This window comes from Dendroctonus ponderosae, unplaced genomic scaffold, assembly GCF_020466585.1.
Source record: "Dendroctonus ponderosae isolate FM_Combo_2020 unplaced genomic scaffold, Dpon_F_20191213v2 Dpon_F_20191213_3, whole genome shotgun sequence".
Classification (NCBI taxonomy): domain Eukaryota; kingdom Metazoa; phylum Arthropoda; class Insecta; order Coleoptera; family Curculionidae; genus Dendroctonus; species Dendroctonus ponderosae.
Window position 1 is genome coordinate 6510937 of NW_026018508.1, and position 24867 is coordinate 6535803.

Below are 24867 nucleotides of genomic sequence, written 5' to 3' on the forward strand. Positions count from 1 at the left end.
AGCTTTGTGTAATTCTTGAAATCAGAACGTTAAAGGCCGTTTTGAATTAGTTCAAATTTCGTTGGTTTCTATCATCGCTCGGAAGTTGAGCAACAGTTTCATTTTTCAATACATTCATTTTTTCAAGATTTCTTCCCAATTTTTTTGCTTAGTAAATATTTTGAGAAAAACAAAATTAATTTTAGTTTTGGCGTTGAGCATTAATCACTGCAGCTGAATGAAATTCAATCAAATGTAAATCGCTCTAAATTTACAATTAAATCAGCGAAAGATTGGCGTTTGGAGCGTTTTTCGTTTAGTTGTCATTGACTTTCGTTAAGTTGGAACGTGAAATTTGCCTTTGGAAATATTTCCGTGCGAATAGGCACTTTCTACAAAAATGTCGAAAATAAACAAACTGAAATCGAACTGCCAAACAAGAGCAGAACAATGAGTCATCGAAAGGGCGAACTAGCACATTATTATATCATCATCTTTATTCTGTAGGTTTTTGCGAAAATGTGTATGAATCTAGTTTGCTATCGACAGTGGTCGAAGTCGGTCGGTAGTCTTTTGTGTCATGTGAATCGCGTTATATACAGGGTGTTTTTTTAGTGCGATAAAGTCCATTATTTCCGATGGTGTTGAACTTTGGAAAAATAGTTACAAATACAAGTTGTTGACGCACAAAGTGCGCACATTTAAAAATATCTTATATGATACAGAGTGTCTCAGAAAAGCGAGGCAAGATCAAAGTGTATTTTTGTAAATAGAACTACCCATTTTTCATTAGCTCATGGAATGCAGCTTGAAACGCTGCATATGCATCGTAAATTTGTTTTTTTCTTACTTGCGACGTTGACAGATTATCGCCATTATAGTAAAATTTTGCTTAAAAACATGGTATCTAAAAATTCATTGTAGAAGCAAAAAATCAGTTACAGATACAAAAAAAATACGTCTTTCTAATCACCATATGTCCTTTAAGAATTCTATTGAACCAAAATATCAATACATTGTACAGAGTGTTAATGTGGACTTCAATCTAAAACTTTTTAACGCAAATTAAGTTTTGTTTTCCAAAGTATCTATATATTAATACGTCATTAGATAGACAATTTACAAAGTTCCAAATTTGCATTTACACTTTAAGCTGTGAAATCAACCGTTTCCAAATTATAATTTATTTTATTTAAAAATTTCAAAAAGTTGTTACATTTTGTAAGGTGGCTATGGAATTCATTAAATAAGTGTCATATAGGTACTACCATTTGGAAAACAAAAGTTATATTGCGTTAAAACGTTTTAGATTGAAGTCCACATTGTTAACACCCTGTGCAATGTATTCATATTTTGGTTCAATAGAATTCTTAACGGATCTGTGGTGATTCAAAAGACGTATTTTTTGTATCTTTAACTGATTTTTTTTTGCTTCTACAATGAATTGTGCGTGAATAAAATGTGCGCACTTTATGCGTCAACAACTTTTATATGAAACTATTTTTCGACAGTTCAACACCATCGGAAATAATGGACTCTATCGCACTAAAAAAACACAATGTAGAATTATAGTCGTTCTTATGGCAAGTGCGGTAGTTTGTAAAAGTGTAGTGAACTTTTTGAGTTTTAATGGGAAGAAAATGGATGAGAGGATGGGTGCACCAGCTTGCAGAAAACTGGTAAGAATGATCTATAATTTATAAATCTTTTAGCTCGAACTCAGTTTAGTTTTCCGACAAGCAACTGTTTTATGGATTCTTGATATTCCTCTCTCTTTGCTTTGCTGACTTCAAAAGGTTGGCGTTGTACAGATTTTCTCTTGTATTAAATACATTTTCTTCTTTCTTTCCAGGTGGCACGTCGCAGCTTTTGGTAAGTTTAGCATTACTTTGCCCCTGGTTGCCATGTACATGTAGAACTCTTAGTCCCATATGCATCAACTGACTCATAGGGTGGATTTGGTATCGATTGAGCTATTGGTTCCTTCGCAGTTAATTTTTAAACTAAGAATATTTTGGGTGGCTTTGTATTTTTACATCAAGCTTATCTGAAAGTTTTCGCTAAAAAACCGCTTCAGGTATCGATATTTGTGTTCCTGTATTAAATACAATTATCATCAGCTTACGGATTTTCTAAACCAAAACCGAAATTTTTTAACTTTGGGAATATTTTGGGCGGCTGTAAGTTTCTAAAGCTATAAAGAACCGCTTGAGATATGAAAATTTGTGTTTCAGTTTTATGTATTTTGTCAAAAAAGTTATAAGTTTTAGTTTTGTCTGTTTTTTTTTATTGTGAAATCGAAGAACCATTTGAGCCATACAGTTTGTTTTCATACCATTGGATAGTGAATTGAAAATTCGATTCAGTTATAAAATAACGCGTGTGAGTAAATTATAGTAGATTTGTCACAAAATTTTAATATCAGTCATTTAGGTGCAAGTTTACGACAATTTCATTAAATAAAAGAGTCTTCTACAGAATATCTTTCAAGTTTCTACTGGCTATTTTGTTGTAGTAAGTTGGAATTCTTATGTGAAGAGTCATTCAATTCAGTCAGTGCATCAAAATGTGTATTTTCACATCAACATTTACGAATCGCGCAAAATTCAAAATTTGATGTGATTTGTATGATTTTTGAAGGTTTGAACTTGTTTACTGAACGCACAACTCTGAAATTGTAGGGTATTTTCCGTTTCTGAAAAACTCAATTCAAAACGAGCCCCGCAATAGTTCTTTGAAATCCTTCGAAACATTTCTTAATGATCAGTGAAGTACGAAATTTTGATGGCATTTTGAGCGCACTCTGAACTCGTAGATTGTTTCTACGAGTTCAGTTTTCACTTTGTATACATATATTTTCTGTTTTCACTTTGTATTACGCTTAGTATTAAGGGGCGGACTAAAGCTCTACGAGGCCCGGGGCTGGAATTTAACACCTAACAAAAAAATAGTTACCACATTTTTAAGAGCAACATTTGGGTGGCTACAACGCAACTGCACCGGTACGTTGGGTTGACGGACCAAACCATTTCATGTTACAAATTCACTGTTACCCACGCCTAATCGTGCTTCTCGAAAGTTCAAATGGTAGTAAATTAATATTTAATAGTATTTGACAGAAACTATTTATTTTATTAAACGGATTTTTTACAATACGCCTGGTACGTACGTTAATTTAGTTCTTAGCAGCAATTAAGCATACATTTTCTCAAATTCAGGGTCCATGTTGCAAGTCAGAGAAACATGTTCCCAGGAATATAGAAGTCATCAATAAATTCTTTAAATGTATTCCGATATTTTCAGTAGTTACAATAGCAACTATTGGCTTCACAATTTTGTTCTCTTTAACATTAAAATGTTTTTTGCAAAATCAGAGGCATTTATTTGAATGTATTATTTTTTGAGGAAACACCCCAACCTCCATAGATTTTGATAGATGCGATATACTGAAGATAAAAATTAAATTTCAAATAATAAAACTTTATTCGATTAAAAGGAGTGAAAAGAACTTTCAGCTCTCAAGTCACCATTCAGAATAAAAACCATTAACATCTATGCAGAAAATTACGTTTTTAATCATTTCTCTATTTGAAACTAAGTAGACGATTCATAGTACATAACACAGAGTACGTGAATATTTATATCTATAAATCTAACGAATGTATGCAAAATTTAATGACTAACGGTATATACAGTGGTTCTATAAATTAATGATTAAAATGTCCGCAATGTTGAATGAAACATGTAACCTTTAGGACGCATTGGGAAATCTAATTCTTATTTATATCAGAATTAATTTCCAAATATTTGAAAGAAACATATCATTGGAATTTAAAAATAGCTCTTAAATAGGTTTTTCCATATTTTTTTATACCAGTCTCGTATTAAGTATTCAAAAAGATTAATAAATGGAGTAGTGAAATGCACGAAACATATTTTGCCTTGATATGAAATTCTTGCTATCGTTCAGCGTTTATACCGTCATGTTAGGCAAAAACCCCAACTGGAAAATAATGAATTAAAATTTAACAGGAGCTTAGCTTGGTAATACAGTAATTACAAGCAATTAAAAGTTGGCTGTTGATTTTCAATTTCATATACTCATCAATAAACAAAAAAGACTCTAAATGTTGTCACCAAGTTCCATGAATTTTCACAGCTGTTGTTCCAAGCTCAAGCTTCTATAGGCTTGAGCGTTTTCAGAGTTACAGATCTCAAGAATACAACACAGGCTTAACTATATATAAGATCTTGTTTGTTTGAGAAAAAACACGTAATTCGAAGTTGATTTATTGACAATTTTGTAATGTACAGCTACATTAATCACTCAATTCACATTCAAAATCGAAAGTTTTAAGAGATAAAAACCAATAAATGTCTTGGAGGATTCATACTATTACGTAGGCAGGGCAGGTTAATACAATTTACATATCAAAACCGTTAAAATAATTTGGAAACAAAAAAAATCAAAATACTAATTTTTCAGATAAAACTAATATTTAAACTATTCCATAGAAAAATCTAGGAGTTTATTAATTTACGTTTGTACAAAAGAAAGTAGTCGACATTCACTTACATTCTAGATATACAGTCGCAATAGTATAAAAATTTAAATCACACTACGCAAATAATTTATACTTACAAAATAATCAATTGGTTCTATATAGCAAGTACATTTTAAATAAATTTAATTGGAATTTTAAATTCTGGAGCAACTCGTTCAAAATTTAAATTCCCTAATTGCTTAAAACTCACCTCTGGCGATATCAATAAAATCATGTCGAATTTATTTAAAAACAGGTCTAAGTTTTATTTTCTGCGCCACTGTCAGAAAATACAGTAATTTCAGCTAACTACCTCCAGCTCAAATGCCCAATGGCTCAAAATGAATAAATTTTTTATGGACTGAAAATATTTAAAACCCTCACAAAAACACAACTATGGTGAAAATTGCACTACGCATAAATTGTACATCACTATCAACAGGAGCCATTTACTTCGAACTCCGACTTTGCAGATCAAGATTTTTGCCTAATAAATTATACGGCTACACTGCTTGATGAATCTTCAATTATTTTATTTTATCAAATCTATAGTCGGGCCCAGCCATATCAATGGCCCATCGGAATTTGTCTCGCTGAGTTTTATTATAAATTTTCTCAATTGGAACCGAGTATTTCTTACACCATGCAACTGAAATTCTAGGGTCCAGATAGTTCAGTTTTGAAGTACCCAAAGCAATTGTTTTATTCTCGTCTCGATCAGTTTCCTATAATATCAAACAATATTTTATTATTTAACCAAATCAACTAATAATATATGTGTCGTGCGTAATTATGCAAAAGGAGTATTTATACTTTTATTCAGGCATTTGTAATTTACCTGAATTTCTAGTTTGGCTAATTGATCCTTCAACCGTTCTAGCGTTTTCTTTTTCTTATCGTGAACCATTTTTTCTTTAACGCTTCCATGTTTAGCTTCTCTCTGTGCATCTTTCACTTGTCGCTCAGCATCCTTAATTTGATCACGCTTTGCATCGATTTTCTCTTTAAGTTTCTCCATCGATTTTTGGTGTCCTTTTGGTACCGCCCTGAAAACAAATAGATCACTTGCAATACTGGTAACAACTAGCCAAGACCCAAATAATAAATAGCTTGAAAAAAGTTAGAATTGTATTGGATAACATGAATAATGAATGATGAATAACTGATAACAGCTGCTGATACATACATTAAATAACTCGGTCTACGGTCCGGTTCAAACTGACTTACCTTTGATGGTTACATAATACAGCTACGGCCCTGTTCGCTCTATTGTAAGATAAAATCTTTTCGGCAATCGAGTCATCTTCATTCGTTAGTTCGTCGAGTTGTTGCTGCAGAGTCCATGAGGCGTTATACGTACGGAAAACTTTGGCTGTCAGTCCTTCCATCAAATCATTTAGATGTTTGTTCATGATTTGAGTATTCAGCCTAAAAATGTGAAAGAGTATATTATATGTATTTCCATATCTATTTTTTTGTTGAAACAAGTGGGTTTTTCGGGTTTTTAGGCCGTCGTTCGGTATCTGATCATCCGGTTCTGATCATCAGAACAGTGTAAGCGTTCAAGCAAACCACTTCTGAACGAACGAACGACGGCCTAAAAACCCGAAAAACCCACTTGCTTCAAGGAATGGCCTCGAAAGTCTATCTCTTTTGATATTTTTTTGTTGTTTGTTTAAAATGCGGATGATTTACGGCCAATAAATCGCACGTTATTACACTAAACACTTAAGAAAAACTGAACGAATGGTTTAATGAAAATCTAAATCATGTCGTTTTTATTAGTTAGTTAGTCTATCTCAAATTAAGTGTGATTAATGAATATAGGATGGAAAAAGATAGCTCCAATACTCCAATAGATGTCGAAATTACTAAAAAAACATTCTTGCGCCATAAAATTTTCCTTAATGAAACTTACCTATCAAAAAGATCATCTCCTTTTTTCTTGTTCTCCATAAACAGTTGTAAATTTTTAAACACCCTTTTTTCTACCGGCACCTCATTATAGTACCGAATAGAATCCTTTCCAAGGAAATCGAATACGACTACGTAATCTTTGCCATCTTTTTCCTCGTGGAGCTCAATATGTTCACAACGCAATGAACAACAACCGACAGTATCTGCCTGGTCTTCATCCTTTTCATTACCTATAAAATGTTTGAATATATTTTATATTTATTACGGGAAATTTAGAAATACAGAAAACCCATTCATAGTGGGATTTTCCATATTCCTTGAAGTAAGCTATATTGCATAAGACTTACCTGCCCTGAGGGCCAATTTATCTATAAAATACAAAGCCACAGCTCGTTGCCTAATTTTCATTTCCTTGGATTTTAAGTCAATTTGATAGTTTTCTCTGATTTTGTTAACTTTTTGATGTAATTTTCTGGCCGTTTCATACTTTTGCCAGTCTTTTTCTCCTTTCAATTTTGAGCTTGGATTTAACATTATGTATTTAACTTGGTTTTGTACGTTCTCCGTCCAGGATGCCAGCCATGTTACTTTGTCATCATGACGGACTTCTTTCCACTTATGACCGGGCGGTGCCACCGGTATAGTTGACTCTTTGCTACAGTTAATTATTACATCTTCAGCTTCAACACGCCTCTTGAGTTTTCCCATTTTTGGATGTTCACCTCGACCTATACCAAAATCATTTCGTTAGTTCAATAACAGATGTAATTTTTGACACGTGTAAAAAGTGAAAGTGAAACCAAATATTGTAATATGGAATAGGGAAACTCTACATACGAATACCTCAATATAAAACATTTTGTTTGGCTTACCCCTAAAAAGTCCTGGTGGTTCAATTTTGAAGTTGCCAATTTTTTCCTTGTGTCCATCAATGGTACAAAAACCAAATTCTTTTAATAACGCCTCGTTCTTTTCTTTTAACGCTAATTTTTCTTCCTTTGTTCTGTTCCTATTTTTCTCAGCGAGATCCATAAAATACGCATGTAACTGCTTGAAATTACACTTCGAAAGATCAGTTATAACTTTTCTTTCTTCATCAGTCATAGCTGAAAATCAGAAACGTGTCAATTAATTAAGGAGTTATATGATAACTAATAATATATCTAAGCGAAAATAATTGTAATTTGTAAGTCGCATTAAATTAAAAATCAGTCATGACTACAACCAAGAATCGTTACTTACAGGCTCTCCAGTCCTTGAAGAAATTTTTATTAAAAATTTCCTTTGTTGTATAATCGTGATCCAACATCTTGGCATAAAATCCAGCAATCTCTTCAGCATCTTCACTAAGTTTCATTTCTTGACCATTATAGAAAAATTTCACATCTTTAGGCAGTGGCTCATAAGGCGGAGCGAAAACGGGGCCTTTATGTTCAAGATAATTCCATTTAACTCCATCTTCTTTCTTTTCCTCTTCCCACCTGGAAATAATTAAATTGTGGTTAAACAATCACTTTTTGACTGGCGTATTTTATTATTAAATTTTTTTTTTAAGTTTGCTCAAATTAAATACATAAATTTCGACAATTGGCTGCTAAATGTGAATAATATATGCAATATGAATAATTTTTAAAAATTCAACATTAATTTAATAATATAATAACAATATCATAAGTCGAATTAGGATTTAGCAAAAATGTGCTAATTCTTGAACCAACAAACTGCTAAACCTCCTGCATATAAAACCTGACGATCTGAATATACTGAAAGTTTGAAATGAAGTAGGATTATAATTTCATGTTATTCAGATTGAACTAGTCTAGAATGTAGAATAACAGAATATAAAAGTTCTTCATCTTACCGCTACTTGAAAGAAACTTTCCAAATACCTTTGCATTCTTTTCGTACTTCCATTTAGCGCACGATTATAACTCGATGGCAGTTCTTTCACTTGACAAACCGGTGCAAGCGAGTGATCAGATACATAGTTAACAGAAGAATTTAAACTAACAATTTGTTTTGCTGCAGTCTCAAAGTTATTTATTCTCTTCGGAGACTCTTTGTATCTGATTTTGAAATGCACGTTGCGTTTCAATATAACGAGTCTACTTATGTAACGAAACCCATCCATTGCCCATCCAGTGATATTCAGTACCAATAATTAGAATTTCTAATATTTTAAATGAAATTAAACTTAAAGACCTGTCAATGAGGCATGTTTCCAAAAGAATGAAAGGCGCACATTTGCCGAACTCAGGTGTTCATGACATTTTACCATGAAGTTAGCCGAAAGGCTAAAGCGCGATTGCCATGTTTAGAATATTTTATATGGGCGCGGTTTCAAAATGCCGTGATATTAATCATGAAAGTAAGTTTTTTTATGAGTTATACGAGTATAGTTTTTGAATATAGATTATGGATATAATATGCATTATAATAAAATACTATTTTAATATTAATAAGCACAATGACTTCCGATCGATGTAATTTAAGAACATTATATTTAAAATGTATTTCCGTTCTTAATTATTGCATTGTTCGAGCGGTTGCAAGTCATCATTTTCCATAACCCATCCATTGGATGTATTTTGTTAAAAAAAACCATTGTTGTAATACTTACCATTTCCAAACCTCCGCTGGTTCTTCCTCTTTCTTTTTTCTGCCACCCTTTTTAGGGCTTTCTTCTTGCTTGATTTCCTGTTTTATTTTTTTCTCTTTTTCCTTTTTAATCTGAAAATAAACACATATTTTATATACAGGTGAGAAACATCAACAATAAGTCAAAAGTTGAATATTTCCAATATTCATTTAAATAAGTACTACGAAAACATACAAAAATAATAAATAGAAAGGATTATAAATTGAAAAGAATAAGAAACAACCTTTGCAAATCCCTTGGAAACGTTTGAGTTGTACTTTCATAAATGAATGCACAAACAATCATACTTACGTAACATTTACACATTAGCTCACCTTTTTCTTCTTTTGAGGCTTATAGTCTTCCTCGGGCTCTTCTATGTCAGACACTACGCGTTTTTTCTTTTTCTTTTCCTCCTTTTTAATCTTTTTCCTTGCCATTAGAGGCACATCGTCGTCGTCATCTTCTTCATCATCTTCGATTTTTCGCTTGTTATTACTCATCCTACTCGCCTAATAATAAAATAATAACAGTAGGCAATTAAAACCTAACAATGGTATAACAAATAACTCGATATTTAATCTACTTTGCATTGATAGAAATTTAATGAAATAATTGTCACGCAATAATTAAAATACTGTTACAAATAAAAAAAATAAATCGCATTTCTAAGAAAGCAATAATCATACCCTGTCTCTCAAGTGCTGCATGAAAATATAAAAACATTACTGAAGACGCAGCATATTTGCATATATTTATATTTAAATAAATAATAAACTCAACATACCAATGGAATGTCTTCCTCACTATCCTCCTGCTCTTCTTTTATCATCGGACCTTCACGTTGAGATTCATTTATTTGCGATTCCGACTCGCCCCTTTCTCCTTCATCAGAGTAATCAAATCTTGACTCGTTTGTATCAAACTGGGATATATTGTAGTCACAACTAGAACCCTAGAAAGCAAAACACATTTGAAAATCTAATAAAGTCTTATAATAACAATTGTAAAGGTCTGTAATAAAGAGAATACCCATAAATTAACTGGTTTACCTGAGACATATTGTTAGGGACATCACTTTCATCCTGACTATAAGGTTCATCCTTTATGACCAATTTGTTGTCATCATCGTCATCCGTGTTAAGCGATTCTTCTTGCTTCACTTGATTTTCGTAGATATCTTCTTTAACCTTAGGTTTGAATTCATCATCTATAAAAAACAATCATAGTGTGATTAAAACTATAATAATAAACTAAAGTAGTAATATGAAATACATGTTTTGCCCGACTCTCTTCGAAACTAAATCCAGTTTGAACGCAGAAAATATGTATTTCGTAAGCCAAATTTCAATTGTAATTTAACTTACACATTGTCCAAAGTAAAAAAGTCCAATTAATGCTCTGCGAAAATGTTTCCTTTATAGCATCTGCTTGGAATAGCTTAACTCTTCCGTGTTTATTTACTCAGTTGATTTGAATTATTTCATCAAACGTAAGATAATTTTCAGCTTTTTTATTTAAAGGAAAATAAACCATTTATCTTTTACCTAAAGTCTCTACTTACCAAAAATATATCCATACATCCAGTAAAATTCATCCATACTACTTCGGATATGCGTAAAGTGTACGATAGAGCACACGATAGATTTCCGGTAAAATGTAACAATTTTTGGCTTATAAATAATTAAACAACCAATTTGGACATAAAACTTGACTCGACAAATGTCCAATTTTGACAATTTTTCGTGTTAGATAGAGATACATAAATAAGCACGCCAATACAAGACAGTAATATGAAGAATGGAAAACATCAAAATCACTCACCTGAATCTTTCTTATCCTTGCGCTCCTTTTCTTTGTGCTTATCTTTCCTATCTTTATCTTTGGAATGATGTCGATCTTTATCTCTGTGTTTATCTTTCGAGCCACTGCTTGAGGTATGTTTTCTATCTTTGTCTTTATCCTTTGATTTATCTTTATCTCGATCCTTCCGATCCTTATCTTTAGACCTCTCCTTATCTTTATCTTTGTCTTTAGTCGAAGACGAACTCGATTTATGGTCTCTATCCTTAGAACTCTTGTGTTCTCTGTCCTTCTCCTTGTTGCTGGAACTAGATGATTTCTTCTCTTTATCGTCTTTTTGCTTGTCCTTGTCACGATGCTTGTCCTTATCGCGATCTTTGTCTTTGCTGGACGATTTATGCGAACTACTGTGCCGCTCTTTGTCTTTCGAGTTGGAATGCTTGTCTTTGTCTCGATCTTTCTCTTTACTGGATGACTTGTGATCTTTGCTCCGATGTTTATCTTTATCTCTATGTTTGTCCCGGTCTTTATCTCTGTGCTTATCTTTTTGATCGGATTTGTACTTATCAGAATAGCCGTTTACTCCGTTCAATGGTGCCACAGAATCGCCGTCACCAGACTGTAACAATAATAACAGAAGTAAGCCTTTTCACTTGACTATAAAAATGATTCGAAGTTATGCTAATTAATTTCTAGGTACATATTTAAAATTAAAAAAATGAAGTGCGCTTGATGATTTTTAAGTAGAAATAATGTGACATCACAGTACGTTTATATTTGAACATTAGTTTGCACAATTTTTTAAAATAAATAAACAAAATACTAAAAACGCCTCAGTATCGAGCTCGTTACAATGTTTCCCATGACGCAATTCGTCAAAAATATGTACTTATTAAACAGTGGCTGTCGAACGTTCAATTCATTCATACTATCTGAAAGTATTTCAGTAAAATTAAGTTAACGCTTAGCTCATTCACCATTAAATGAAGAATAATACATAATATATTGTGTAATAAACTCCAACATCAATGTTCTTAAACTTGCGTTCATCTGTAGGAAAGAAAAACGTTCATGTAGAAGAACTAATAAAAAATATACCGTGTGTCCTTAAAGTGGAATGCAATAAATAGTTCTTCAGTAGGTTTAATATCCGTCCTAACTCCTTCGCCATTCATTCAAGAACAATTATAATAAGATAATGTAGAAAATACTCCTCTCTAAGAACAATTACTGAAAAGTGTCTGCCAAAACAGTAATAAGTAAACACCGATTTAAAAAAAACGAGTTTAAGCTCCTCCATCTTCAACGTTCCTTTAGCCATTCTCGTAAATCAACCACATGGTTTCAGGAAAAACAGTTATGGTCTTTTTAGATATCTAATTTTTTTGTAATGTTCAAATCTGTAACTGGAAAAGAAAGCCGTTTGAAGCTTTAACTTCAAATTAAGCTGAAACAGTATAAGATAAGAATAAAAAAAAGGTCTCGTGAATCTCGTATTGCAGTTTATGCACTGTTGCAATGAGCACTGAACATAAATTTTTATGTTCAATTAATGTACAATACAGGCGGGGCGTTTATATAACAATTATAGGTTTAAAAAATCGTAGTTGGCAGTTCCATATAAAAAAAAATGTGTTTAATCTGCAAAAAAGTCCGATAATCCGCATGGGACATAAACATGAATGATGCAAAAATGTTTCATTTTCGATATATCTACATTATGAAGTTTTAATGAGCCTTTTATTGATTTAGATTGTGACATACATTTTAGAGTACGGAGACCATCGAAGACTAAAAATTTAAACACGGTATTTTAATAACAGTAGATTGGCGGAGAAGGGTTCGATGTAAATGCATTAAATCAACTCTTAAATCTGTTATCACTTTGTATCCCACGTTTCGTATCATTTCATCTGTTCCATCATTTTGTAACACACTATGTACACTTGCTTATCTCAAAAAACATTTTCTTTTACGAAACATGCTGTTTCTGATTCAGTTCCAATATGTTATCATTAAAATAGTTCCAATATTCTAAGGTCTAATTTCTTACTTCAAATCATAGCCTGAATGGTTTAGATTTTAATTCATTGGAAGCATACTTAACGGAACTTTGTATACCGGAAAACAAGCAATTGATGGCTGGTTTATATGAGAATATTGGCTATTGAGTAGAATATGCATTGAACACTAATTTCCGGTGGCGCTTTAGATATTTTTTAATTATTATATTTTTACCAGGAGTTTTATTAATTCAAATTTGTGATTTTTATACAACCTTTCGTCTAATTGATCAAAATACAGTAGTGTTTTGCACATTGCGTTATATTAATGCTGCATGGAAGCTCTTAACACGTGTTTCTAACTTTACTAGACCAAATGTTTGCATTCTTTGATATACATATTATATTTGGATTTGGATATTAGTTTAACTTCAGCCTGCTAACTAAAATTAAACGTGGAAAGAACCAGTACAGGTATTATAAACAATTTTATCAGTAGACTAATAGAGTTGCAATAAAAATAACTTAAATGCAGTTTCAGATATTTTTTATGTGGAACACAATTACTGAATTGTTCGTAGAATGTTAGGTTTATTTTCTGGCAATTTGTTATCTTTGAATGATTAGCAACAATTACTAGATACTTGAAAGTTATTTAAGATTTATACATAAAACATAACAAACAATAAGAGCATCTTTATAGAGCAATTATGCAAGTGGGATTGAATGAGAACTTTGCGTTGTGCTGCTTAACTTTAAAACACCAGTATTGAAATGTAATAAACTAATCTGTGTCATGAATTAGAATCATACAAAGGAAAACAATAATTAGGCTATTAACCAGGACTTATTTGGAGGAATAACCGTTTATTTACGACAAACACGAACGAATAAATCACAGTAAATAATAGGTAATTGTTTAATCTTTAAACTGACGCAGTTTCAAACAGGACAATTCAAGAATAATGAAGAAATTTGTAAAAATCGGGAGCGCGTGCTTTCTACAAAGGTGAGACGTGGGACTTAGCCGCTGACGCCATTTTGGGACTTAGAAAAATTTCGACCATATTCAAGACGAATCGCCACCAGTAAAGCGGGATTATGTGAGCATTTTGAGCAAAACTAGACAGGTAGAAACATGGACAATAAAAAATGCAACAATTAAAGGTACTTACCGGGCCAAGAGCTTGATCACGATCAGAGCTTTTATCTTCCATACCGTCGAAAATCTGATCAAAAACTAACATAGAAAACTAGCACTTGCACATTTTACAAGTCCAACACCGATCGCAACCAAACGACAAAGTATTCAAGAGGACCTAATGCGCAATCGCCAAGCAAATTACATTCGCACGACGTCCATGAACCCCGCCATATAATTATCTCTGTCTCCCACTGGTGCCTGAATGGACCGGACATAACGTAGGTTGGATCGTATTCTACCTGCGTCTATCTTAGGGGAATCGGTATTATTGTGGAAAGGATCAAACAGGTCAGGTGCCGAATCCAATGAATCTATTAGAGTGGCAGCAGTTTCAAACGAATGTAGTGATCTTTGCGTAATTCATGGCGCGGAAATTTAAATTGTTTGGGTTTCAAATGTGCATTTTGAAACACTAGTCAATAAACGAAATGATCAATTAATAAAACTTGCAAATGTTTCAATTTTCTTATGTTTTTTACATGTTTGTACGCTAAAATACAAGGGTTCAAATTAACATACTTTGTTTTTTCTTAAAACGCAACTTTATAAAGGCGGTTATTTTTTCTCTTCAGACAAATAAAGGAAAACAAAATGCTTCAAGAATTGATAAAACCGATCATTTTATGATAATTGAACTTTCAAAGATGCTTGCGGTCAAATTTTGGAATAATATAATTTTCGTTATACATGATGCTTCCCTTTTTTGCAAGAAACTTAACCCGATATGAAAATTTTTGTAGACAGAACCACATTGTAAGCTACCCTATTGTGCTATAGTTTTCCTAGCATACAAATTTAAGTCATTAATCCGGCTCCAAATAAATTTGATTATTCCTCCAGAAAAATTCTCTTAACATTGCTCAGTTCAGTATCTACGCTGGAATGTATCTGAGTTCAGCAGTATTTTTCCATGTAATCATAAAATATCAATAAAATTCAATTGGCTAATTCTATTGAAGAATATCTAAGAATGTTGGCCATTTAGATATAAGTATAACTAATTTGGCACAGTGTTCAAATCGAAAAAACCTCCTCTCACATTGTTTGTTTGTGCCTCTCCCTTCATAAATGGCTAATTTAATGCAATAAATTGCTTCATTTAAGAAGTAGTTTTACTTAATTAATACTAAATACTCTCCAGTCATTCAAAATACGTTTCTACTCACAAAAGCTGCGAGCAAATCAAGCAAATTTTTAAAGGCCTGTTATTCGATAAACCCATTTGAGATCATTTCGGCATTTTACCAAAAAAAGACAGGTTTGTTTCGTAACTTCAATATGGAAACAAACCATTTTTTAGTACGCTTTTATTAAATTTTCCATGTTACTTAAAAAAACAATATCGGAAAAATTACTTTCAATTCATAATGTAAGCTTTATGCAACTGTGCAATAGTGCCTGGTCGCACACCTCACAAACAGTAAAAACATCATTTAAGGAACAACAAAACAATAGGTCTTAATAAAATTCGTCTACAAACTAACAATTTTTTTAGTTTTTTTTCTAAATAGTAAGTAGCCCTAAAGCTCTGAGACTAGAAAGAAAATAGTAAAAGCATTCTTCCCATACTGCGAACGGTACAGTTGCAAGTCTGCATGCCATTTATAACAATACATCCATCATTCGAATAAAATGTTAATAAGCAGAAGTGACCAACCCACAAATAGCCAAAACCTAAAACTAATCTGATTTAAGTAGAAATGGCACAAAATTTCAATTTAGAAACCAAGTAGGTCTAAAAAAGTCCTCACCGGTGTTAAACTGAAGTGTTGAGAGTTGAAGCTGTATCAATCCATTGATAATATCATCAATTAGTGAGATAAAAAATTAAATAAAAAGTTCATCACTGATATGCAATCCCCATATAAATCGAAGCGACTGCACCACAATGTCACCAATATATACACTTCAAATTTGTTCTATAATATACAATATTAACAATCGATATTTTAGTGCGGCTATTTACAATCATCTCTCCTTAGTATATAAAAAATATTAGCGCCTTAATTAATGTGATTATAAATTTGTCGCTTTTAATGCACTTCATTGCACATTTTTAATACCGACTTATGAAAACAGAGAGTTTATAAAGCAAAACAATTTGGAACAAAATTTGCCTTATAATAACGTACAAGAAAGTTTATTGTATACAACACTAGAAACCTGTTTTTCTTACTGCATTGATGAAACACAACAAACATCACTTCAAGCAAGTTATTCTGGCTATTAACCCCTAGAACATTTTTGCTCAGGGCTGATGAAAACTTCTAGGAAAACCAAACTTTCTCTAAACAAAGTATGTACTAATTATAGCATTGAATTACTAAACTAAAACCCATCACACCCTTACAAAATATAAAATATTATTTAAGACGCTGTCCAAACGCAGTTTTCAAGTGTTGCAAAAAATGTAGCTAGTTATACTCTATAAAAAATTAAATCCTTTGAGGAGTTCTATGCCACCGCGGTTACATTATGCCTTAATTTAATGGTAACAATTCAATAAGTCTTACATGTAACATTTTACATCTCTTTATTCCGTCTTTGCATTCTGCTTAATCAGTTTCTCTCGACTCTTCTCTTTTCTCAGCTTCTCTTTGAGTTGTGCCGTCTTCAGAGTGGTCATTAATTGAGTTGATTGGTACAACCAATTACCCTAAAACGTAGATATAATATGATTGTAAAATAAATAGAAACATACATTTTCAAAAAAAATTAACTAGTTTGTCAATAAATACTCACGACCATTAACATGCAGTTGATCAAAATCGGCATGGAGAACACAATGGAGATGAAAAGACCATTGCTATCGAAGTATTGTTGCCGTGAAAATATTTTCCAATTGGTCGAAGCTAAATTGTTGATGTTTTCTGAGAAGTATACCAACAGTACTACAAAACAATTGTTATGTATAAGCAGAGATTATCTTTCTGGTATAAGTTAGGATCAAACATCGATTACGACTAAAGGTCGAAAAAATTGTCCGAAAAGCTTTTAGTCGACTTAATGTACGCCATAGCGCGTTTTTTTATGCCAGAAAGGAACCTTTCGCTTACGGTTCTTTTCAAAACAACCTGAACGCTCTTATTGCCAGAACGCGCAGAGCAACCAAACAAAGCATTCAAAGGCAAAAGTAATATGGAAGAATACTTCTAATTGTATATGTATTATGTCTGGTGATGTGTCCGAGCTACAGCTGTCGAGGTATATGAATTATTTGACCAATTTTGAGCAAAAATTATTATTTTCACTTTTTCTGAACTTTCAATGCTTGATGAAATAATATCTCGATAACTCGGTGCTATAGAGCAGTTGGTAAGGAGTGAATTAATTGAATTAATTAAAGTTTTGCCGCCAGATAACTTGGTACTTGAATTATTAGCAACTAGACAATTTTTTCACCAGTAGCCGATATCGGAATTTCCTAACATACAATAAAAGCAAATCTAGACTAGCAAATTTCTCTGGTTATTCAGAGCTTATTTTAAGTACCCACTTTTCTCAATCTATTGAGCGCTAATCGAATAAACTTCGGAGGGTGTTTGAAATAAATTAATTACTTCAGAATTATTTACTTTATTAATATACCCAACAAAACCTAGTTAGCATGACACAAATAGAATTAAAAATTTAGTGATTGCCAAAGAAATTAAACATGTATCAGCGCTAAAAAATAAAACCAATAAACGAGGTAGCAACCTTAATTAATTCTCTCACCTTTCAACCTTTTGATACATTAATATTGGTTAACTTACAAAGGAAGAAAAACAAAAGCGCCTGAAAATTTCCATAATTTCTTGTCAGTATGGCCATCATACAAATCGATAAGTGAAATGTGAAAAGTCCTATTAGCCATGGGTCTCGCCATTCAATCTGCAAAAATAGATTTTAGAGAATTAAAATAGATATTTATATTAAGCATCCTACAGAGTGAATCTGATAAGTTTCTATCAGCTATTTTCCATTCAACCCATGGAGCGATAAATGTTGCAGACAAAATAACGATTTCTAAAAATAATTTGGAATTAAAAAAGCACGCGTTTTATAAAAATATCCAGCCTCAAGGTTTCTATTCAAGAGRGTCGAGGTAATTTTTCGTCTCAATACTGTTTACATGATCCATCGAAATCCAGTCGAATTGTCCTGATTGGAAAACACAACGTAAAATAAATATCACTTTACCTTAATCTATAGGGCTTGGCATGTAATTGTAGTGTCTTCCAACTCTTGKATATATTTAGGTAGTTCACATTTTAGGATTAAATTTTTGATGCATGCGACAAAAATATCGCGTAAACGTAGTAAACAAGATGATGCGCCTTTTAAAAAACCCCAGAGTGAAGTTTTTAATTGATGTTGAAAAGCTTAAACACTTTCAATATTGGACAATTAATGTCTACTGATTCCAAATTTTTAATTTATACCCTGATAAACTCAAATTTCACAATAGTTAAGTACATAATAGTAGTTATTAAATGAATTTGCAGTTATATTGACCTTAATTAAACCTGATTGCTTTTTATAAGTTATGATTTAAAAAAAATGTACCTGGTCCTTAATTAACGCGCACTCAAGATCACACCATACTACTAGCACTTAGTATCTAATCTGTTTTGTTATTAGAGTTCCACATTGCTACTTTCAGCCATGAGTGCATTTAAAATAAATGATAAAATATTCTAAACAAACGATAATATTTGATAATATACACTCGGGAAACAGAACATTTGAACTCTAAAGCTGATTATCCATCTATAATTTATTTAAAACCAAAATGTTTAAAAATATATTAATAAATTATTAAACTTACATTGGATAGATATGCAATAAATCCCTCTAATTTGCTAATGTCAATAAACTCTGTATCACTCATACTAAAGCCGGCACTTTCTAAAAACACGAAATAGAACCAATCTGGAATAAACAATTATTGTTTATTGATGAAAAGACTTTGTAACTTTAATATTTGACAGGCAGTTTTCAAACGACAGATTAAAGATGAGCACAGATCACAGAGGTACTCTGCGATCTGTGAATATGAGTACCATATCCGCGACATTGCCAAACAACCTCAAACGTTACGAAAATAGGACCATGCTAGTTTTATTTAAACAAACGCAATTAATTCTGAAAGATATATTGTGGACTATCTATTTATAATTTTTCGGTTTACCACGTGCCCGAAGGTATTGTATTTTTAAAGGCATTTTAAGGAAAATATATTTTAGAGACACCCGTCCAAATTTTCAAGCCCACGTTATTGTCAAAATGGTGAACAACAATTAGTGTTTGTTAAGTCACTCCGCAGAAATGTCCAAAAATATCAAAAAGTTTATGTTTTTGGGCAGAAAATGCCTAGTTTTCTAAAACAGAACGTTTTCCTTTGCCGTTATTATTTTACCGGCCCGTTGTGTGATTTGAGCAATTCCTCGCGAACTTTCAAAATGCAGACTCTATTAATGTTTTTCGGGGAGAGCCGCTAAAATCGACTAGGTATACAGAAAACATCCAACTGCTTTTGACCGATGAACACATAACTGGTTTAACATTATCAATTTTGCATCATAAAGAAATTATCCGAAGATTATTTTTTAAAAGTCAAGGATCACGCTGAAACCAACCTTTGAGACACCCGGTGTCTCAAAAAATATGACTATTCAGAACCAAATACGAATTGTTTCCCGAAATATTTGTCAATAAGTTGTTAACTAATTTAAATTTTTTTAAAACTTTCATAACGCATTGTATTTAAAAGTTCACCAACTGGACTGTAAGACATACAAAAAATTGACTGAGAGAACGTAGAACTATTTATATAAAAATAAAAATTACATACTTTATTTTACAAAAACCAAGTTATTTCTTTACTTGCATCAAAATGATGCAGAACCTACAAAACGTATTATCCTCTCTCTACTCTCAAAAATCGGGTTCATATTTATCGTACTTTCCGCAATTCCCAGACTCTATCCTGTGTCTCCTCTAAATAGTTTTTTCTCACAAAGCTGTGGACTAAATTTTATAAAGGGGAAGTTACTCATAAAAATTGTTCTGACCTTTCTTTTAACGTGTTAAAATATATAAAAATAAAATAGAATTCAGTGTTCCGTTAAGGAAAAAGTTTGGAAAACCCTGCTCTAAACAGTCGCATCCAATATGTTTTCCATTCTACAGTAACACCTTAAACGAAGTTTACTCGCACTTTTCTTAACTTTGAATTAATTTGCATTGTGCCTGTGCAAGTTTCAACTTGATAGATTGCCCAAAAACAACAGACATTGTGCCTCACTTTCGTCGGTCTCTTCAAAATATGCTCATTTAGAAATGCTATTGTCTCTAAGCCATTGTATAAGTATCTAATGTAACATATCTCGTACTTTCAATTTAAATACAGTCACATTTAGGGAGAATCATTACTAAATGAAACCAATCTTTGCCAATTGTAAACGGATTTTTATTCCACAAAAAATTAATATATTATTCACAGTACTCAAGTTTCTATAAAACAACAGAAGTGTTTACTTCTCTTTACGTTCGCTCAATAGTGAATTATGAAACCTGGTAACTTCATTTTCAACCAGATCTTTACATATCTGACCATTCACTGTTATGAAGTTGGCACAACTTTTCTTGGATTCGACGCTTCGAACATTCCCGGTTTTTGGATCTTTAACACGTATAGTCAGATTATATTTATCATCGTATCTGGAAAAATATTTTGTTAATACTAAATTTCCAAATAACAATGTTTTTTAAAAATATGTCTAACGCAAAATAGATCGCAGATAAAAATAGGTTTTTATTAACCTAAAGCTGAATATGCAACGCTTTTAAGATAATATGCTGTTTCTTAAAATATTAATTTCATTTTACAGAGCAGTCAGATATTAGATAAAAATATGCAGGTTTTGCTCTCACACAAAGGAAGATAAATCCTAAAATGCAACTTGTAATAGTTATTATTGTTAGTTTTCTTACTTTTCCATAGTTGAACTGGCAATCCAGACTGTGCCTTTCTTGGGTCCTTCCTTCTGAACGCATATGGCAAAAATGCCTTTCTCCCTATATGTGGTATATAAAGTCAAGATCCCCATCATTATAAAGTATGTTACAACACTGAATATTAGAACTGGTCTGAAATGCAAAATTTATCATTAAAACTGAAATAAGTGACTAGACTGAAAACATTTTAAGTACGTTATAAATAAGTATTAATTTCGTAATCATTCAAATTAATTTCAAGTCGAGTGTACAATCAATTCTTTCCAACTGCAGCAATTGTTCTTTTGGCAACCCGGATAGAATTCGTCCTAGGTGCATAACATTTCTCATTTTGCTTTTCTACTACTATTATAAATAGTCAAGTACCCCGTTAAGTGGTTTCAGAAGTCAATTGCATAAAATAATTAAGTTTTGCTGAAGCAAAATTTTAATTTTACGGTACATATCATTCAGTTTGCATTAAGCTTAAGTTAAGCACCAATTTAAGCTTTTAATAAATGTTTGAAGTCAGTGTCAGTCAAATTAAAATATATTTATGTACTTTTAAAGAACGCATTGCAATTTAGATGAAGTGCATCTTCAGTGTTATCAAATTTTCATCACTTGAGTAGTTGGAGTAGGTCAGTGTTTGCAAATAATCCTTAATATATTCACTGCATATGCAATGAAATAATCTGACGTTGCAGAAGCGAATTAAAGGTCGAAACCGAATTGTTCAGATTCCTGTTAATTTTCGGGCAATCATATTAAATAGTTAATATGTACAGTAAGTTATAGTACAAGTGTGTAGGGCAAGTAGGTACGTGGAAATCATTAAATAAATAAAACATTTAACTGCGCTTGGAAATATCCAGTTGAATTTTACCTCGATTGTGGAAAGGGATATAAGTAATCCCATAATAAGGCAAACATCGCAACCCCTACAGCAATTGTGCAAATCGCGAGTCTGCCATCCATAAGGGAAAAATTCTCAGTATAATTGAATTTCTTTGTGAACACCTGAAACATAATAAACCAATTTTGTAACGAATGCAAAACGAATGATGGTTTTAAAGTAAAGGGAAGTAAGTGTACTCCTTTTGAGCTACGAAGTGTTTATTTCCAGAAAATGTGATTGTGTTAATTGTCGCTAATATCGTAATTCGCAAAACTTGCACATCTTTGTGAGAATATTGCTCAAAAAAATAAATATATTTTTTTATTTGACCTCAATTTTAAAGACGAAAATAATAGATGTTTCATAATGGGTTAAACGCTTTCTGAAACACCATTTTTACTAGGTATGTATTGTCAAAAATCAGTAAGAAGAACGTCCATACCATCCTTTATCAATAAGCGTTGGTGTCTTCACCGACTAATAGCTACAATATGTGAATATTCAAAACATGCACTGTATCCTGTCAGCAGGATATTTTGATAATAAATTTTTGCTCGTTACCGCTTTCACTAAGAAAATATATCTTTAGGAATCTCGTTATTTCTGCCATCACTTACATATTTAGACTGTGTGTCTACCATAGTCATGAGACTTTTAATAATTGTTCATATGTAACAGTTATACTGAAACTGCTCTGGGAAGTTCAGTTCACTTACCCCTAACAAACATGTAATGTATTAAATATGTGCATTTTAAGTACCTCTTTTATAGCATCATCAAGTGAGTTTTTCACTGCTGCACTATCCCATTTGTTGATTTTTACTGTCTCCTAAAAGTAGAACATTGTCCAGATTTAATCAACTATTACTTCAGCATTGCCTGCAACCTCAACTTGAGTGCAAAACTAGTTACCTTCTCATCTTTTCCTTTCGGCTCATTCTCTTTGGGAGCCATAGTTGCTTAAATATTAGCTATTTTAATTGAAATTAACACTTAACAAGCTTTTTTAAAAACACAAGAGAGACACGTCAGAAAAGAGAATATTTTGTTTTGCTTGACAGTTGAAAGGCTACAGTTGTGAAGTTTTCTGTAAAGCGAACTTTATCCGTCCGGTTTGACAACAGCGCAATAGGCTTTTTTTGCTTTTATTTAATGCAATTATATTTTAGAAGGTCACTTTTATATTCCTGGAGTTTGAATTATTAAAAGTAAGTAATTTGAATTGCAGAAGCTCTTCAAGGAATAGTGCTATTTGGTATACTTCTGATGAAATATATTTTATGTATTCCTATGAAATTCCAATTAAATGAGCATATAAAACCGTACAAAATTTGAAATAAAATTTAATGTTAAAATTAAAATTAAAATAAAATGTTATCCGCATAATTCAAAATATGTGTACTTTATTATTTATTTATTTATAAATTTATGTCCGAAATCGGAGCAGATATTTAGAGCATTTTAAAAGAGTAAAGTGCAAGTGTGTGTTTCTTAAACTGGTAAACAGTTAATAAGCAGAAACAAGCACAAAATTGGTTAAGTGGATCTTACAGTTTTAAAACACTTGTTTTTATTGTACCTCTCTGTAATTGGCAATATGCTTACAATTCTCACATACTTAACAATATCTAAAATATTATTTGACGATTTTCTTAGAATTTGTGTTTACTATTCACTATTTCTGTATTATTACAAAACGAATGTGACTATATGTACAAAATAAATTTAATTACTTTTTCGAAGTTAAGCTAAAGGAAACTAACACCAACCAAGATCATAAATAATGAAATAAGCAACTACAGTTTTAATGAAAGTGTTGGAGGAATGCATATCTTAAATCTTGTTTTTTCGAATTGAGTTTTTTTGGACCTACATTGGAGAAATTATATGTATATTTTTTATAACGGTTTCATCTGTTCTTTCCACTAAGTTTGTGGCTATATTTTTCATCATAGCAAATATCTCTTGAGATCTACTATATATACTCTCCATTATAATCTCTGATGATCTTTTCAACATCTCTTTTATGCTTTAGTTCTCAATGATAACATAATAAATCGAATGTAGCTAGACTTCCAAGAAGCAACGTTGAAAGTTTCATATTTTAATTATTTACGTATGTATAAGGCTTATGTTCTTCATAGCCTTAGACATAATATAAGCGCACCTTATGCCGTGAATGTCTTCAGAAAACCATTTCTTCTTATGGAGATATAAGCTTTATCTTTCCGTGACTTCGACATTTCCACCCAGATCCTTTTGCTGGTGATTTGAAGTTGTCTTCACGTAACTTTTGCCTCTTTAGTCAGCCAATGCGGCTCCTTTCGCCTAACAGCTTGATGGCTTTTCCGACTCCAAAGTTGATTAGGTGATTATCAGAAACGGTAATATAAAATAATTAGCCTTAATTGGATTACTGCTTATGTACTGATTGGGTGGCGACAAGATTTTTACTTTTTTTTTATAATGTGTCATTTAATATGATTTCCTTGTATTGGTGATATTTTGTTGACATGTTTGATAAAGCATGGTTTAAAATAAAATATCAGATGTAAAAAATTCAGATGTAATACTTTTGCGCGCTTCTAATATACAATGTGGCAAATTACAAACATTCCAATGGGTCTTTTTAAGTAAATCAAGCAGCTGAAGTGTGGTATCTAACAATTTGTTCACATTTATCCTCCCAAATCTTTTCAAACCGCATTACGGTGAGCTAAAGTAGAAACCGTTGATTATAGAATAGAAAATAAAAAATAGAAATAGTATTTTGCAGCTCATAATAAACGAGGTATTCCTAAGAACGGTGTTGCTTTAAATATGAAGCTGGCGTGGGAATAACAACTTACACCAAACGCAAGTTTTTGTTTCCCAAACGCTTGTTTGATGGAATGCAGTAG

The 24867-nt window shown here is 32.0% G+C and overlaps 3 protein-coding genes across 6 annotated transcripts; all 3 read right to left on the reverse strand.

Annotated features, from left to right (window-relative positions):
* Positions 1-4253: 4253 nt before the first annotated feature.
* LOC109543631 (DNA topoisomerase 1) lies at positions 4254-14231 on the reverse strand. Of its 4 annotated transcripts, XM_048664573.1 has the most exons (13): positions 14060-14231; positions 10903-11500; positions 10131-10288; positions 9866-10033; positions 9414-9590; positions 9061-9170; positions 7683-7921; positions 7313-7546; positions 6788-7168; positions 6442-6670; positions 5751-5951; positions 5362-5569; positions 4254-5248 (listed from the first exon to the last, which is right to left on the reverse strand). In XM_048664573.1, the coding sequence occupies exons 1-13, from the start codon at positions 14129-14131 to the stop codon at positions 5051-5053; spliced, it is 2973 nt and encodes a 990-aa protein (XP_048520530.1). In that variant the 5' UTR covers positions 14132-14231; the 3' UTR covers positions 4254-5050. The 4 variants fall into 4 exon arrangements, with proteins under 4 accessions (XP_048520530.1, XP_048520531.1, XP_048520532.1 ...); XM_048664574.1 differs by lacking the exons at positions 10903-11500; positions 14060-14231 and adding an exon at positions 10643-10891; XM_048664575.1 differs by lacking the exons at positions 10903-11500; positions 14060-14231 and adding an exon at positions 10446-10551.
* A 312-nt stretch (positions 14232-14543) lies between these two features.
* LOC109543658 (transmembrane protein 18) lies at positions 14544-19086 on the reverse strand. The gene is made up of 4 exons (XM_019913478.2): positions 18899-19086; positions 17844-17961; positions 16831-16979; positions 14544-16744 (listed from the first exon to the last, which is right to left on the reverse strand). Exons 1-4 carry the CDS (start codon positions 18959-18961, stop codon positions 16622-16624), a joined length of 453 nt encoding a protein of 150 aa, XP_019769037.2. The 5' UTR covers positions 18962-19086; the 3' UTR covers positions 14544-16621.
* A 1434-nt stretch (positions 19087-20520) lies between these two features.
* LOC109543662 (signal peptidase complex subunit 2) lies at positions 20521-23022 on the reverse strand. Its single transcript, XM_019913482.2, has 5 exons — positions 22880-23022; positions 22728-22796; positions 21956-22089; positions 21067-21222; positions 20521-20793 (listed from the first exon to the last, which is right to left on the reverse strand). The coding sequence occupies exons 1-5, from the start codon at positions 22919-22921 to the stop codon at positions 20607-20609; spliced, it is 588 nt and encodes a 195-aa protein (XP_019769041.1). The 5' UTR covers positions 22922-23022; the 3' UTR covers positions 20521-20606.
* Between the last annotated feature and the right edge of the window lie 1845 nt (positions 23023-24867).

Coding starts and splice junctions, on each gene's coding strand:
- LOC109543631 (XM_048664573.1), bottom strand. CDS start 14,131: ATGTTAGTTTTTGATCAGATTTTCGACGGTATGGAAGATAAAAGCTCT. Junction 10,289..10,902: donor CAAGGATAAGAAAGATTCAG/GTGAGTGATTTT, acceptor TGTTTTTTATAG/ATGATGAATTCAAACCTAAG. Junction 7,547..7,682: donor CTTCAAGGACTGGAGAGCCT/GTAAGTAACGAT, acceptor TCTGATTTTCAG/CTATGACTGATGAAGAAAGA.
- LOC109543658 (XM_019913478.2), bottom strand. CDS start 18,961: ATGAGTGATACAGAGTTTATTGACATTAGCAAATTAGAGGGATTTATT. Junction 16,980..17,843: donor GCTTTTGTTTTTCTTCCTTT/GTAAGTTAACCA, acceptor ATTGTTTTGTAG/TACTGTTGGTATACTTCTCA. Junction 16,745..16,830: donor TCAACTGCATGTTAATGGTC/GTGAGTATTTAT, acceptor TCTACGTTTTAG/GGTAATTGGTTGTACCAATC.
- LOC109543662 (XM_019913482.2), bottom strand. CDS start 22,921: ATGGCTCCCAAAGAGAATGAGCCGAAAGGAAAAGATGAGAAG. Junction 22,797..22,879: donor CGAAAGGAAAAGATGAGAAG/GTAACTAGTTTT, acceptor TTCTACTTTTAG/GAGACAGTAAAAATCAACAA. Junction 21,223..21,955: donor TATCCCTTTCCACAATCGAG/GTAAAATTCAAC, acceptor TTTGCATTTCAG/ACCAGTTCTAATATTCAGTG.